Here is a 13,538-nt window from a genome sequence, read left to right as displayed (position 1 = left end):
TATAAGGGCAGATGTGAATGTGCACGTGTATAAAAATAGTTCAAGGCATTCTCCATTCACTCCAAATCCCTCCCGAGAGCTTTTTAATTTACAGAGCTGTGTTAATCTGTCTGCTTGTGTCCCAGAAAACCCTGCTAATAACTCACGTATACGCAGATATTCACTTCTTCTTCATGTTCAGAACATATCTCATTTAATTCCAATTTCGGCCTGGATATAATAATTCACTTCTAGTGCCACTACAGGATGAAACAGCAGGGGAAAAACAATGCTAAACGCAAAAACTAAAATGAAACAAACCATATTATTATGTATAGCGATGGAAAATAAATAGGCTCATCAAATTTTTAAAAGCGACGAGAACACGCTTCTCATATCTTCTGATGTTGATAACAAAGGCTGTGTGCATCTATTTTAGTTGAACATCATCATACCATTTCACATGGTAGAAGGACGAGGCAGCTTGCATGACATGCCCTCATTCTTAAAATTCATAAACATAACTAGATAAAACGTTATGTAGAGAAATGACTCAGACTAGATTAAACAGATTCACTTGCAGCGAGAATAAACGTGGTTTCAAATACAATGACTGTATGCACTAAATGATGGACTTGCGAGAGGACTAAAGAATTACATTTTAAGGCACCTTTTTAAAAACCTTTAAAAAACTGTGTAACACTTTATTTTTAAGGTGTCGTAGTTACATGTTACTACATAGTAATAACAGTAAATTATGCATGATTACTAACCCTAAACCAAACTGTAACCTTAAGTAACGTTAATTAATATTACTCAGTACTTACTTGAGTAAGTACTATGTCACCTAAAAATAAAGTGTAACTAAAAAAGCAAAATGTTTCTGTTCAGACAAAGTTATGTTCATAATTTGGATTTTGTTAGATCTATGCAGTTTATGGCCATATTAATACAATTTTAATCCTTAAATGGGTCCCAAAATGTAAGATTCAAACTGTAAAGTTAAAAATGACAACAGTAGGCCTATATGAAGAAAACATGAAGTAATATATTTAAGGTTCAGAAGTTTTGGTAAGATGTTTTTCATGCAAAATACAGTAAAAACAGCAATAGTGTCGAAATTGTATTACAATTTAAAATAACTGTTAAATATTTTAATATATTTTAAAAAGTAATTTATCCTGTTATGGCAAAGCTAATGGTAACCCTTTATTTCGATGGCACACTTTAGACATTCTACTTGTAACTTGTCAACTACATGTCAACTACCAGTCATTCTTCTGACTAAAGTAACTTTGCAACTACATGTCAATTTATTCTACTAACCCGAAACGTAACGCCTAACCCTAACCGAACAGTCTACTACAGTCTGCTAATACTCTAATTAGAGTTAGTTGACATGTAGTTACTAATAGTTAGGAGAATATCTAATGCGGACCATCGAAATAAAGTGTAACCAAGCCAGGTTTCATCAGCCAGTCTTCAGTATCTGTGAAACATTTTTAAAAAAGAAACATTTCTTATAATTTTCAACATTGAAAACAGTGGTGCTGCTTAATATTTTTGTAGAAACCATGATGCAGGATGTATCTTGGATGTAGAAACCATTTTTTCAGGATTCTTTAATGAATAGAAAGTTTAAAATAACAGCAATTATATAAAATATATACAATTTTGTAACATTATAAATATCTATTGAACAATTTAACACACCCTTGCATGCTAAATAAAAATATTAAATTCTTAAAACACATGAACAGTGTATAGTACTATAGTATAAATTTTTGGGTCCTAATGGGTTAAAATATATGATGTTTGTTTTAGCCCTTACAAGGAAACTTTTGTTCACTTTTGTATAAAATCTAGAACCTGAAGCAAAGCATTCGTCTGAAACTGGACTGGATTACTGTAATGCTTTATTAGCTGGTTGTCCTGCATCCTCAATAAACAAGCTACAGTTAGTCCAAAATGCCGCCGCTAGAGTTCTTACGAGATCAAGAAAATATGATCATATAACACCGATTTTATCATCACTGCATTGGTTACCTATAAAGCTCCGTATTAATTATAAGGTATTGCTACTGACTTATAAAGCCCTAAACGGCTTAGCTCCAGTCTATTTAACGGATCTTCTATCACCCTATAATCCATCGCGCTCTTTAAGATCACTAAATTCAAGGCTTTTGGTCATACCTAGGATATCCAGAACCACCAAAGGAGGGAGAGCATTTTCATATTTGGCTCCAAAACTCTGGAATAGTCTTCCTGATACTGTTCGTTGCTCAGACTCGCTCTCCCAGTTTAAAACTAGATTAAAGTCGCATCTCTTCAGCCAGGCATTCATATAATCCTACAGTTCAAACTACAATCCGGCCTCTAGCTCATAAATGCCAGAGGAGAACTGGCCCCCGACTGAGCCTGGGTTCTCCCAAGGTTTTTTTTTCTCCATTAGGTCACCTGATGGAGTTTTAGGACGCCATTAGGTCACTTGATGGAGTTTTTCGGTTCCTTGCCACTGTTGCCTTTGGCTTGCTCAGTTGGGGATATTTTGGGGATATTTAATTTAATTTTATCAATCAATAAATTCCTCTTGAAATAAACTTTGTTGTATTATTTTAATTTAATACTGTGAAGCTGCTTTGATACAATCTGTATTGTGAAAAGCGCTATACAAATAAACTTGACTTGACTTGAAACATGGATCAACAAAGCTCTAATAAATCAACATTTCAGCATTTTTGCTTCAGACCAAAGCTGTTGAAATAACCCGTGTAAACACCCAGAACTTAATCTTTTGGCCTATTCTGCCACGGCGCACCAGACGCCACCTTTGCAGAATGTCATTGCTACGTGTCAGACACGCGACGCAGGCCTCATCCCTTATCCTGTGGAAAAGCTGCACCTTCCTTGACCTGACATTTCTGTTCAGAGCCATCCATCTGCCATAACCAAGAGGTGTTGACAGCGCTGGATGATGATGGGTCCTCTGCATCTTCACTTCTCTGCAGCTGTGAGGAAACAGATGAAGCTTTGGAAATCGAGAGCAAAAACAAACACGTACCACATGATCTCTTGCGCATCCTGAGCCCTATTCCTTTTTTAAAACCGCATTTAACCAGCAATCAGTTCAAGCGAGCGTCAAGGAAAATCCACAGAGAGTGATTGATAAATACTCTAGAGGTGTTTCGGGTTTTATAGCAGGATGGGATAAAAGTCGGCTTTATCCTGAGCTTAATTCGTCCATCTGTGATGACTCATCATTGCGCTGACACCTTCTCGTTCATTACTGTAGTTTTATTGTAGAAGAGGCCGCAGTGCTACCAGGGCTTACGCTGTGGAATCGCACACTTGTGCCCCGGCATAGCTGACGGGCAGCAGGAGACGTGGAGGCATGCCAAAGACAGCAAAAGTCAAGTCCAGGGAAAACACAACCAGCACACATTCCTGTACGCATCCCTTGGCTGTTAGATAAGCAGTGTGCTTTTCAAATATTTATCCTATGCTTGATTTAGGTTCTCCAAAGCCTGCAAAGCACAAAGGAGTTAACACAAAGGAGTCGCCGCACGGCCCTATTGTTGTTGCTTTTTTCTCAGCATCAACAATCTTAGTTTCGTATCCCCTACAGCAATTTTCTAAATATATTTGCTGTTGAAATTGATATGAGCCCCAAAAGTTTTGCATAAAATCACTCATGCAAACAGCATGTATTAAAACCCAGAATAAATGTGAACAAACATCATCATTTACATATGAGGAACTTTCTTTACATTTGCATGTTATAAGATCCCTTACACTTTTGTTGTGACATTAATAACATTTACATTGTTTATTTAATAATAAGATGTAAGATAATTATATATATATAATGTAAGTTAGTGATGAATTTTTTTTTCCAGGATGTTATATCATAATGATCACACTGTAAAAACGATATTATATATAAATAAATATAAAAATAAATAAATAAATAAATTAGTAAATTCATTAACGTGCCCCTATTATGGTATTTTAAAGGTACCTAATTTTGTTTCGGAAGTCTCCTACAATTGATTTACATGCATTAAAAGTCAAAATACACTTTAATATTCTCATAATATTAATTTCACATCACCTCATTTCTCACTCTAAAAAACTTTTTGTTCGAAGATTCACTCTCTAAGCCCCTCCTTTCTGAGACCTACTCTGTTCTGATTGGTCAGATGGCTCAGTCTGTTGTGATTGGTCTACTCTGCTCTGATTGGTCAGATGGCCCAGTCTGTTGTGATTGGTCTACTCTGCTCTGATTGGTCAGATGGCTCAGTCTGTTGTGATTGGTCTACTCTGCACTGATTGGTCAGATGGCCCAGTCTGTTGTGATTGGTCTACTCTGCTCTGATTGGTCAGATGGCCCAGTCTGTTGTGATTGGTCTACTCTGCTCTGGTTGGTCAGATGGCTCAGTCTGTTGTGATTGGTCTACTCTGCTCTGATTGGTCAGATGGCCCAGTCTGTTGTGATTGGTCTACTCTGCTCTGATTGGTCAGATGGCTCAGTCTGTTGTGATTGGTCTACTCTGCTCTGATTTGTCAGATGGCCCAGTGTGTTGTGATTGGTCTACCATTTACAGCAAATGTCGGAAACGAAAAGCCCGTTACCATATCTGAATTTCAGCTACAGAGTCTTCCTCAGTGCTTGATACACAGTGATACGAATGATGGCGTTGGTTATACCATATCAATTCCAACACGTGTCTTCATCCTTTTGAAGTGCCTGCAAATGGATTCACAGCACTGGAAACAGCAGCGTCTTAACATGTCGACAACCTGAAACCAAACTCTTCCCGTCTCAGCTGCAAATACAGTGTTTGAGGGCGGGTCAAATTAGACATTGTTCGTGGGCAGTCAATGAAGGACCATAGGCTAGAATTATGCAAATGTGTCACATTATTATGTAGGTTTGTAACAGGAAGTAAGACTGGAATTAATGACAACTCGTTTCAGCAGTTCAGAATCAATTCTTTCCTTTAGGAGACAATAACTTTATTTATTGTGCACTTTGATCTTTAAAACTGCAGACATTTGACATTCACAAACAGCTATATTACTGCAGGAAAGGGGATATTAGCATACTAGAGGCACTTTTTGAGAAAAAAATGTAATATGGCTAAAATAATTAATAATATTTATGTTCTTTAGACAGTGATAAAGCTTTGAGCCTTAAATTACCTTTGTATTAGTCATATTTGGATTCATTCTGTTTTATTACATATAAATTTTTATTTGTTTCACAGCAAAATCTAACAGTCCTGCTCTCTATCGCTCCTCTCTATTTACTATAAACTAGAGTTTGGAAGGATAATGATCCAGCATTGACTTCCTTCATCAGTCGTGTGTCATCACAACAAACACTGGATGGAGGAGTCGCTACAAACAGGCCCGTCCTGTGATCTTGAGATGGGGATGTGTTCCCTTTGCATCTACCGCCCTCCCGTTTGTTTTCCCCACCCCTTTCAGTTCCTCCTATAAACTTTGTAGCGTGTCCTGAGAGCCTGTGTTTCGACATCCAACGTTTTCCTGCTGGTTCACATTTTCCTTATATTTGAAAAGGACTGCTTCTTTCTTTGGCTGCCATTTAACGGGTAAGAAAAACACTTCAAATCAAGTACATCTTCCCTTGAACTATTCACTATCACAGCTAAAATAATATTTAAAAAAATTTGGTATAATATTAAAATATTAAGATTCTGAAGATTTGCTAGTCATTGCATGCGGTTAACATCAGAAAATAGCGGAAGAGATGAAAAATATCAATGCTGAAGGACATAGAGGATGATCCGTCAAGCAAGAACACCAAAAACATTTGCATCCTGTACTGGAATACCACTATCATAAAATTTGTTTGCATGCAAATCAGTAAACAGAAAACAGTCGGTCAAAGTCAAACAATAATTTGATGTAGAAGAACTGTAATATACACCCTTAAAAAATAAAGGATCCTTAAGAATAGAATAACCATTTTGGTTCTCCAAAGAACCTTTCAGTGAACAGTTTTTAATTAGTGTGAAGAACATTTTTAATAATCTAAAGAACCTTTTTGTGAAATGGAAAGGTGGATATGAAAGGTTCTTCATGGAACCATCGATGCCAATAAAGAACCTTTGTTTTAAAGAGTGTCGGTTCACAGGAATATAAAATGTGCGTTGATGATATTCGGTTTATTTTTACTGCGCAACCAGTACACTTTTGTATAGTCTTTTGAAATTGAATAAAAGGCGAATCTAGTTGCATTTGTATTCAACTTCAATACAGTCAGATCACAGATGCTAGTGTTTACTTTACAGCTAAGCAGTTATAATAGTCTCTGGATCACAGGACTGGAATGCAAACCCTGCCCTGATAAATACTGACTTTTGGTGGCTTTAAAATGAGATCAAGTTAAGTCTTGACCCACTCTGCTTTTGTTTTGATATTTTTATTTTTGTCATCTAGCTAATGTTTGTGTATCCAATGCTAAAGGGCTGCACTCGAGGGCTCAATGGTGATACTGTAATTCTAGTTCAATCCAAATACGTTATAGCACTGACATTTTCCATCTGAAATGCTTTTTTTCCCCCGAGGCTGGATAAGCAAGATAGAGATAGAGATAGACCGATAGAGAAAGACACCACCTTGTCTTTTTAATGGTCAATTAACTTTGTTAATAGGAATGTTGTTCCTGGAAAATGATTCAGGAATGTCTTACTTGGAATATAATCAACCCGTACATCAGTAAATGAGAAAGAGCACCCGAAAGAATGTACCAACAATCAATGGTTGACTGTAATATAATTTAAAGAAGTGTCGACATTTAAAGTGACGCGATTGACTGTACGTGATCTTTTGGCAAAGTCCAGAGCATGTGCAGTTTGGAAGTATTGAGCACATATATCTGGAGCCAGTCGATAAGAGAATAGTGTTAGCTGTTAGACAAGTGGCTGTCACTGACGAATACATGTCCTTCACAGCTTTTAACACGAGTGCCCTAAAGAGGGTACAAGAGTACCGCAGTGAATGCTCTTTAAACTTTGCGAGCGCTGCTATGGAGTGTTCATGCTAATCAGATCACTTTGGCAAATGGCAAATATACAAAACAAATATGAATAAAAACAATTACACAATCTGATTGTAAGGTTCCCATTGTTATTGTTATTAAAGAATCCCTTATGAATAAAGAGCTAAGGGGTATTTGTGATATCTACAGTACATGGCATTTTTAATTTCCTTTAATTTGTAGATCAATTACATTAACCCCCTTATACATTAATTATTAGTTGTTAAATTAGGAAGGAAAAGAAAAACGAAAAAATTGCTTTATGTTTTGAAGAAATAAATATTTTTTTTGTACAGTTGTACAATATAGTTTATTTAATAATTATATATTATATATATATATATATATATAAACCTTTTCTCTCGCCAAAAATGTTTATTTTGATATTATAGGAATACATTCCTTAATGTTTTAAATAAATATAGAACAATTATATAGTATAAAGTTAAAGTATTTATTTATTTATATAGTATTTAAGAATAAATGTATTATAATATATAAAGATAAAATGTAACAATTTTATTTGATAAATAAATTAGATTTCCTCTTCCCAAAAATATGTATTTTAATCTTATATGAAAAAAATTGCTTAATGCTTATATAAATAAATACAGAAAGATGATTTATTTTATGCATGTTATTATGTAAAAGTAAGCTATTGTCTCACCTATATTTCCCCCAAAATTATGTATTTAAAAGAGTTGCACATCTCTCTATTGCAACAAAAAATAGCAGTAAATATCTCAATATCATACGATGCATCACTTTCATCAGCCATTTTGATTGTATGTGTGTGTATGTACCGTACGTGTGTGTGTATGAATGTGAGTGTTGGGGATGTTCTACAGTCTAATGCCTTCATTTGAATGTGTTTGTTCTGGATTGTGCCAGATTTGAATTATTTTTTGACAAAAAAAGTGCAACAAAAGTCCTAAGGTCTTGGACCATTCCGATGAACACTCAATTTTAAAGAAAAATTCAAAAAAGAAATTTGGGTCAAAATGACCCGAGGAGAGAATGAGGGTTAAAAATACAAAAAGCATGAGAACAGTGATATCAAATTGTGGTAAGGCTGTAACATGACAATTTGAAAGGTTACAAAAAGCTTGTGATGTCCACAGTGAACATCATGAATCAGAAGGTTAAATAAAGATTGAGCCTCCCACATCAGGACAAAGATAATACTTGCAAGTCTAATCAGCTGTTATATTGTTATTTTTAAAACTTGTATCATCCTCTTAATATAGAATTTCTTTCTTTTCCCATAAAGCACCACAAGAACGCCACAGCACCGCCATCTCCATCCGTCTTTCTTCCACTAGCCTGCAGTCTTTACATCAGGATGGAGAGGGTGCAGCACATGACGCGCTCAGCGATTCGCAGGGCGTCCAACATCGAAGTGAACCCCCAGACCAAGCGCAACCTGCAAGATCTCATCATCAACTTCTCCCTCATCCTCATCTGCCTGCTGCTCATCTACATTATCGTCTTGCTCATGTGACACCAAAAGATGACAACCGGCCAATCACAAGATGAGCAGTACAAGATCTTGGACGATTTTAGGGAATTGAAAATGTCCTACCGATGACGATGCAACAACGCATGTCAGATTCCTGATGATATGAGGGCACTGTTTTGTTTTTTTCATTTATGTTTGTTGCATTCTTCCTACAACAATAAGCATATATTTGACCAATCCAAAATTAGGTAAATTCAGATTCATGTTTTGTATGTGAATGTAGACCTCCCATAAGGAAGCAGTCATCTGAACTGTTCAAAAAGACACAAAGAATTAACATCAAAATGGCTGTAATTACTGACTAAAGTTGTTCCCAAGGGTGGGCTACAAGAGGACAGCAACTCCTCAGTCATTTATGTAAATATCCCCACAAAGAAAACAACATTTTCGTAATTGTTGTGTTGAAATGCAAAATTTATAGGTCAGTGCCAGAAATCATATATTATTCACATGCAGAGGAACAGAGCATGTTGGCACCGAGGTAAATTACACTTAAACGCTCTGTCTGTTTACACTTCCTGTGAACATGATCTGAGAGAGAGAGAGCTAAAAAGGGGGATTTTAAGGATGTTTTTAAATGTGGACAACCAATAAAGACAATGTTTGTTTTAAATGTTCTAACTGACTGAATTTTTTAAACAAAAGTTGCGAGAAATAAACCATGTGCAGATCCTGTTGAAGTCACTGAAAGTACAGTGGAAAAACATAAAAAGTGCCATATAAAGTATTTAAAGTGCATTTAAACGGATAGTTCACCTACAAAATACAGTTATTTAAGTCTTTATACTCTCCCTCCTCACAAACCTGTGACTTCAGTAAATGACTTGAGACACACACACACACACACACACACACACACACAAGTAAAAAACCCTTTTTCCCATGCACAGATAGTTCATCTGTTCCCATGACTTCAGAATGCTTGAAATATAAAGCACATATATGAATTTTGTCCTATTTGACAGCTTGTCACTATGAACAGTGCTGGTACAGGGGGAAAAAAAGACATTATTTTATGGTAAACTATTCCGGTAACTCTTTTCCTGTCAAATTTTTTAGTTGTTGTTAAAAAAAAGTTGCCAGCCAGCACCAGCATTTTGATCATTTTCACAAACTTTTCATCACCCCCAGAATATTTTGTCATATAAATATTTGAACATACAACATATCAAAAGAACAGAGCCTCTGCTTTTAACTCTTTACCTGCCAATGATGAAATTTTCCAGCTTTCAGTGTTTTCACTGTTATACGGTAGGAGGCGTTATTATGTGTCTTCTGAAAGAGTACAGAATCTCTGGATCAAAACAGGTAAAAAAAGAATCAGAAACAAGCGATAAAAGCATTGCTTATGCACATTGTAGTCTTTGACAAAAACACGATTTTCTCAGCTTTTTGTTCAAATCGTTGCTTTTTTTAATGAAACTTAAACAGCCACAAACCACTTTTACAGCCACATTCAAGTGGTGATAAAAAATTATGTGTGAAGCTTTTTGTTTAAAAGCAGAGGGTCTGTTCTTTTTTTTGTTGATATATTGCATGGTCAGTTACTCATACAACAAAATATTCTGGGGGCCATGAAATTTAGGTGAAAATGATAAATAAATAAAAATGCTGGCGGTGGCTGGCAACTTTTTTTGCTGGCGGGAAAGAGGTAAACAAACGAACAAACCATTTTATTCAAGCTTCAATCCTTTTTTTAATCAAAACTTGAGAAAATTTCGTTTTTGTCAAAGACTACGTCTGGTTTGGATTTAACAATAATCAAAACAGACCGAGTAGGCCGAGGCTGCGTCCGAAAACGTAGGCAGCTGACTTGTTGCCTCGCTGCCCTATCAGGCAATGACTTTGCAGGCATTGCTGCGCACGAAGGTTCCTCACGAAACTGATTTCGGGCAGACTTCTGAGGCAGCGTAACGGTTTAATGATCTACAGCAAAATAGAGCCAGCTTTGGTGAAAACTAAGTGAATATTTAATGACTACAATAGTAATTTCTTGCTAGAAATGACATAAGTGGAAAATGTTGATGTTGAATGTACATTTACACACAAACTGACGACCAGCCGCAACTTTCAGACGCCATCTTTATTTTTCTAGCTCAACTGTCACAGAATGGAAAGCACAGGATTGTGGGATATCAAAGGCAGCAAAGGATATATCTATGCTTCCTTCAAAAATCGGAAAAAGGTATCTCAGGAGACCGGAAGTGAAACTAACATTGCATTCGGACGTGCCTTGATGCCTTCCGAAACTCCGAAGGCAGCATTTATCAGTTTTTGGACGCAGCCCAAGTCTATCAACACCCCCAAAGCTTGTACAGTCCCATACCTCTTCCTGGGTCGACATTTCATTCAGTAAACTTAGGCAGTTTTGATTTATAAGTTGTTGAATGTTTGATGATCGAGTTAGTGTACATATGTGTAAGCAATGCTTCTATCGCTTGTATTTTGATCTGGAGATTCCTTACTCTTTCAGAAGATGTATAATAGCGCCCCCTACCATATAACAGTGAAAACAAGCATTGTGTCACAAATCACAGAAAATTCTGTGAATGGCGGGAAAAGAGTTCAAAGACATGCAGTCCTGCTACCATACTGTTATACTTATTTCAATATTTTTTTCTTTCGCACTTGGTTTGTTCTTTCGTAACAAGACAGGATAATACAAAATATATAAGTGTCTGTGCAATTTATTTCAAAACTGGCAAGACATTGGTATTCCAACAGTTTTAGTCCATCCAGAAAATACTTATTTATGAATAGTATATGAAATGAATGTGCATTTCATTTTAAATCAAGTATATGCCCATATCAAAAGGGAAAATAACAAACTCACAGTGAGATATCAAGAACAGACGAATGGACTATTGAAAACTGCAGTTTCACATGCTCTTCAGTTGAGTGTCTTGAAAAATTTAAAAGGAGAAGTACTGTGAAAATAGCTCTTGTGGTTGCTGTTCTTTTGGTGCTACAGTTGAATCCTCAGTCTTACGAGGGCTGCACAAAACACAGAAAAGTCAGACACAACCAGTTACACTGCAGCAGCATTTAAGGAAAGTGAAGTTGAACATCCTGATCAAACACTTCCACATTGAGTTGCTACTTTAATGCATGACGATACTATCTAAGAAAAGCTATATTTGTGTACAGTGGCCGCAAAAAGTATGTGGACACTTAAGCCACACTTTGAATGGCATTGCAATAGATTAGAAGTGGGATTTGTACTAAAGAAAGATAGTATAAGCATACTTTCAAAATATTAAAATATATTCTAAGAATACTTTGCTAGTGTTCCCATTAAGTTAAGAATACTTTGCTAGTGTTCCCATTAAGTTATGAAAACATTACTTCTGAATGTTCCCTGAATATTCAAAATGTCCAGTATTTTAAATGTTGTATACAAAATGTTAAGTGAACATTCCATTTTATAACTTTGCAAACATTACAGGAATGTTAGTTTTGAATGTTGTGAAGTAGTAACCTTTAAAAAAAGTTCATTCCATGAACAATGTATAAAATAAATGAAGTTTTTTGCTAACATTTTGAGAACATTTATTAAAGGTCAGATAACTTTGAATGAACATTCTATTAATGTTACTGAAAGAACGTTTCTTCATTACTTTGAGAGAACCTTGAATGTTAGCCAAAGTTCTGAGAATGTTCCCTGTTAGCTGGGTTCATAAAGTTTTTACAATGCACCACACAAAATAAGACACAAATAGGCAATATTAAATACATTCTTTAACTTTGGGTTAAAGTAATTGCATACACTATTTCAGAAAAATAAGTGAATTATGGAACATTCTTATTTTTATATTTCTCATCTGTAATAACATTCAGACAAGTTAAAAGTGTGGCAATACATCCAATTCTTATAAGAGTCTAAATACTTTTGGTGGCTACTGTCCATGTGTATTTCCATTATTTCCATTGAGTCATCATTACTATAGACCTTTGCTTTTTTGGTGACATCAAGAATAATCCTAAAATTTGACATCTGTAACTACAGCAGTGTCTCTTGACCAATAGGAAACTGCTCTCCTTGTTCAAGCATCAAAGCATCACAGGCGCCATGCTGAACTGTTTCCTTTTAAATGATAAATAAAATATGCCCTCTACCAGAAACGCTCTAATATTATCTCCCGTCTCTCAGCTGTGTACAACATGTTCCTATGCCTGATTTTAACATGAACAGAAATACCAGGAATAGCTGTTCATCATTTGAATGGCTCATTTTAAAACCACAAAACAACAAAATGCATGAGATGTGAAGGGCGGAGTACAGCTAATGTGATGACGTGATGACATCAACCGCATGCTCGCGTTGACATTCCAATGCCATTGTGTGATCACACACAGTTTACGTGAACTTTCAGTCCGCTTTGTGATAATATTCTTGCCAAACTTGCCACAATAAGGACATTGAAACAGAATTTCTACGCACAATTGATCATGCACACAAAGTAGCATAAAATACAAACATTTTTAATGTGTGCCTTTCACCGGCAAGATGCATTAAAGAGTGAGATGAGCATACCCACAATTCACTCTGGACACAAATGGCCGTGTTCTCGTATTAAAACGTCTAATCAACACAACAGACTGACGGTTTGTCTACCATTACTGCAGGACAGGACTGAGACTGTGTGATCCGACCAATGGCAAGACAGTTCTGTGGTTTAAGCATGTCTCTCGTGAGGACAATCTCACCTCCGGGTGGAGTCAGCCTGAGGCGGAGGGGTTGGAGGGGGCTGAGGTTTGTTAGACCTGAGCTCATGGTGGTGAATGGGGGAGTTGGGGACAGACTCTAGGCAAGCAGGCGGGACGGAGACGCCCGCCATCCCTTCTGCCCCAACAACGCTTAGGTTCGGAGAGCTGGCGAAACTGTTCGCAGGTTTTCTATACTTATGCTACATTAAAAGGACACACACAGAAAGGGATTGTGGCGAACTGTAGCTTCAAGCTAAATGATGACAA

At 36.3% G+C, this 13,538-nt stretch overlaps 2 protein-coding genes across 3 annotated transcripts in view; one reads left to right on the top strand and one right to left on the bottom strand.

Moving 5' to 3' along the window:
• Nucleotides 1-5,443: 5,443 nt before the first annotated feature.
• Nucleotides 5,444-9,181, top strand: pln2 (phospholamban 2). The gene is made up of 2 exons (XM_082143161.1): nucleotides 5,444-5,594; nucleotides 8,316-9,181. Exon 2 carries the CDS (start codon nucleotides 8,388-8,390, stop codon nucleotides 8,544-8,546), a length of 159 nt encoding a protein of 52 aa, XP_081999287.1. The 5' UTR covers nucleotides 5,444-5,594; nucleotides 8,316-8,387; the 3' UTR covers nucleotides 8,547-9,181.
• Nucleotides 9,182-10,197: 1,016 nt separating this feature from the next.
• The window catches only part of fam184aa (family with sequence similarity 184 member Aa), a 34,042-nt gene continuing 30,701 nt past the window's right edge, over nucleotides 10,198-13,538 (bottom strand). The window contains exons 17-18 of one of the 2 annotated variants that reach the window (XM_082143142.1): nucleotides 13,272-13,471; nucleotides 10,198-11,558 (exon numbers count right to left, since the gene is read on the bottom strand). In XM_082143142.1, coding sequence (XP_081999268.1) covers nucleotides 11,477-11,558; nucleotides 13,272-13,471 — 282 coding nt within the window. In that variant the 3' untranslated portion in view covers nucleotides 10,198-11,476. The remainder of the gene's footprint in view (nucleotides 11,559-13,271; nucleotides 13,472-13,538) is intronic. The other variant, XM_082143143.1, reaches the window with a different exon arrangement.

The sequence above is a fragment of the Leuciscus leuciscus genome, assembly GCF_965113295.1.
Source record: "Leuciscus leuciscus genome assembly, chromosome: 17".
NCBI lineage: Eukaryota > Metazoa > Chordata > Actinopteri > Cypriniformes > Leuciscidae > Leuciscus > Leuciscus leuciscus.
This window is presented reverse-complemented; position numbering and strand designations above follow the sequence as displayed.